Here is a 3,282-nt window from a genome sequence, read left to right as displayed (position 1 = left end):
GTAGCTAATCACACCATTATACATATCTTCAGTGCATATATGTGTTTCTTAGGAAGTTTTGGAATGAAATTTCAGGGTGAGAGGGCAGATTTAACAAATTTTGACAGTTTTCAAAGTACAAATTCTGTTCGACTTATTAAACAGTTACTCTTGTAAAGTAGAATATACCATATGATAAACCCATCGTAACTTGCAAATACTGTAAAGTCTAAAATACATTGAGTATACTTATTGAACATAATAGCTCAGGAACATGGAGCACGATAGTGTCAGTTGTTTAACTTCAGGATCCCCTGACTGAGAGCTGTGGCTCCCTACCACTGCCCTGAATTGTAAGGCTACATACTATCAAAAGACTAGGAAAAAAAAAAATCAAAGTTCAAAATTGTGATTTCTACTAACTATGTACCACTTTCGTGCCATCATAACATTTAAAAATTGTAAGTTGGATCATAACAACTTGGAGACCATATAGAAAGGGATCAACTGACACTTCTACCAGTAGCTTAAAATAATTCTTGTTGCTCTACATGTTCTCCATCACTTGGTAATGACTGAATTTTTTATTTTATTCATTTTGATAGATGCATAGCAACATTATATTATAATATTGTTCTGTTTGTTTTTTGGAACTGAGGATTGAAACCAAGGCCTTTGCAGTGAGCTACATTCTCAGTCCTTTTATTTTTTTTTTTTCTTTTTCTTTTTTGAGACAAAGTCTTACTCAGTTGCTGAGTTGCCCAGGCTGGGCTCATATTTGTAATCCTCCTGCCTCATCCTCCCAGAGTTTTGGGACTGCAGGCATGTGCCACCATGCCAGGCTGCCTTACGGTTTTAATTTGCCTACTCCTGATTTGCAGTGCCAGTCAAAATACAGTAAGCTCACTGTAGACTGACTTTGCCATGGATTACAATTAAAAAACTGTGGATAACACAGAAAACTATGATCTTAGCGCTCTGAAAAGTAAACAAACACATGCAAATTGGGACGAGGAATGAAAACTTAAGAGAAATGATGTGTGTCTGTTTTCTTGTTTTCTCTCTTAGCTCAGACTGGAAGGCTGGCACCCTGTGAATCTGTGGTAGCAGGAGAGATAGCAATAATTTTTAAAATCCCACTTTTTTTTTTTTACTAGAAGAATGGAGAAATGAGACTTCTATGAGCCAAAAATTTATAGGGGAATACTTAAAATATTTTCTTCATATTTCTTTGTTTTTTGGTTCTGGACTTTGACCCAAGGGTTTGGGTCCAGCTTTGGATACATAAACACCAAGAGAAAGTATCTTTGTATACAAAGAAACTAGGAAGGCCTCTATAGGGTGAAGGGTGTGGAAGAAATCTGCACAGTCTTCTTCCTTTTCTCTCACTACTTTGCCCAGATCAGGCCTTATCACCAGCTGTAGCTATGACAAGCAGCTAAAACTCCAAGAGAAACCTCCTATTTCTGAGAAAAGGATGAGGAAAAGTTGGACCCACAAGACAGCATGTGAGAGAAATATATCACAGTAGAGAGCTGGACAAGGGTTTCACACCCAAATGTAATGCCCACATACGTGCAGAACAGACCAAAGACTAAAGTAGTGTGCGCGCACGCGCACACACACACACACACAAGAATCTGTGAATTGAACAATGATGCTGCCAAAGTACCAAAATAATCCCTGTATGTGTAGGATAGTCTTGAAGGGGCACCGCAAAGGCTTTGAGAAACCAACTAACATGAAACTAGTAGTCAGAGAGGGAGAGACTGAACCTGTCATCCGAACCAGACTAAACTGATTGCCTTCTAAAACAAAATGAAAAAATCAACATTCCCCAATGTATTTTAATAAGACCCACGGTCTACAACACATTATTCAGTGTCCAGGATAATCTATGATTACGTGATATAATCAACAGCTGCCAACTCCTAAAAGACCAACATGTTAGAATTACCAAAAATGTTAAAAGCAAATATTAAAACTAAAAAGATATTAAAAGTACTTGCTTTCAGATACCAGAATTCATAAAAATGCTCATTACCTGTGCTGTTTGCAATGGCAAAACCTGGAAAAGGAAGGGATAAATTGTCATTTAAAAAAGGAGAATTACAAATATATAGAAATGAAATAAAGGAACTATGGGTACATGCAACTACATAGGATGAATTTAAAAGGATAAACACAAGACTGAAAAAGTACTTAACTATCCATAGCTAAAATCTTTACCAAATTAAACATGTATGTACACAACACAGAATTTTTTCAAACGGAACAAACCCAAAATAAAGGATAATGTTATATTTGAAGGATGATAGTGGGGTGATATTAGAGCAGACACTGGTAATTTTAACAGTGACAACATCCTGGTTCTTAAATCACTGGTTGGCTCCCTTGTGTACACTGCTTAAACATTACACCTATTTATATATTTAAAAAATAGGTTTCTACACAACATTCCCTATACTCAATGAAAAAACAAGATTTTCCTCCTTTATTAAAATAATTTCTCCAGAAAACCTGAACACCCCACGTAACTTCAATCCCAAACGTAGACTAGGTAACTCGCCGTTCCACGGCCCCGAACCCATGTCAGTCACGTCAGGACTTCCGCTTCCGCTTCCCTAGCCCCGCCCACCCAAACGGAAGTACTTTTTCTTGGGGTCCTCCCGCCGGTAGGGGGCTCTCCGAAGCTTCTAGTGCCACGGAGGCCTCCTGCCGGGACTGCCCTGAGAGTGCCTGTTATTTCAGCGACAAAAATATAGTTGTATTCTAACTTTTCAGCCATAGAAAACAAGTGCGCAGGAACCTTCGTCTGTGCAAAAACGTTCAAAGTCAACCCCGGCCTTGCACCCTCCTTCGCAGACCCTGCCGCAGTGCCGGGCGGGAGTCAGGCGCGGCGCGGACAGCCCGGAGGCGCCGAAAGCCCCCGCCCGCTTTCTCGGGGAAGACGTAACTGCGGGCGGCTGTGGTGGTGGTGGCGTCCAAGATGTCGACCAAGAATTTCCGAGTCAGTGACGGGGACTGGATTTGCCCTGACAAGAAGTGAGTTCCTGGAGGGTCCCGAGCCGGGGCGGGGTTTGTCGTGGAGGCTTTCTGTGGTCCGTCGGGCATTTCCTGTTTACGATTTCCTCCGCGAGGCGCCGGCCGAGGGCGGGAAGAGGGCGCCGGGTCTCTTCTAGACCAGGCGTTTCGGAGGGAGGGCGCTTCGTCGCGTTGGTGGCTGGCTCTCGTGTCTTCGGCGTTATCTATCCGCGGGGCGCCGGCCACGCTTTGTGGCACCGCACCGCCCCCCCCCAAGCT

The 3,282-nt window shown here is 42.3% G+C and overlaps 1 protein-coding gene across 3 annotated transcripts in view; it reads left to right on the top strand.

Annotated features, from left to right (window-relative positions):
• Positions 1 to 2,696: 2,696 nt before the first annotated feature.
• Zranb2 (zinc finger RANBP2-type containing 2) overlaps positions 2,697 to 3,282 on the top strand; it is a 15,712-nt gene continuing 15,126 nt past the window's right edge. The window contains exon 1 of one of the 3 annotated variants that reach the window (XM_019204700.2): positions 2,697 to 3,024. In XM_019204700.2, coding sequence (XP_019060245.1) covers positions 2,969 to 3,024 — 56 coding nt within the window. In that variant the 5' untranslated portion in view covers positions 2,697 to 2,968. The remainder of the gene's footprint in view (positions 3,025 to 3,282) is intronic. The other 2 variants (XM_010605122.2, XM_010605121.3) reach the window with 2 other exon arrangements.

Source organism: Fukomys damarensis, unplaced genomic scaffold, assembly GCF_012274545.1.
Source record: "Fukomys damarensis isolate Sample0158 unplaced genomic scaffold, DMR_v1.0_HiC HiC_scaffold_33, whole genome shotgun sequence".
Taxonomy (NCBI): domain Eukaryota; kingdom Metazoa; phylum Chordata; class Mammalia; order Rodentia; family Bathyergidae; genus Fukomys; species Fukomys damarensis.
The sequence above is the reverse complement of the archived record's forward strand: the minus strand, read 5'-3'. Positions and strand labels throughout refer to the sequence as shown.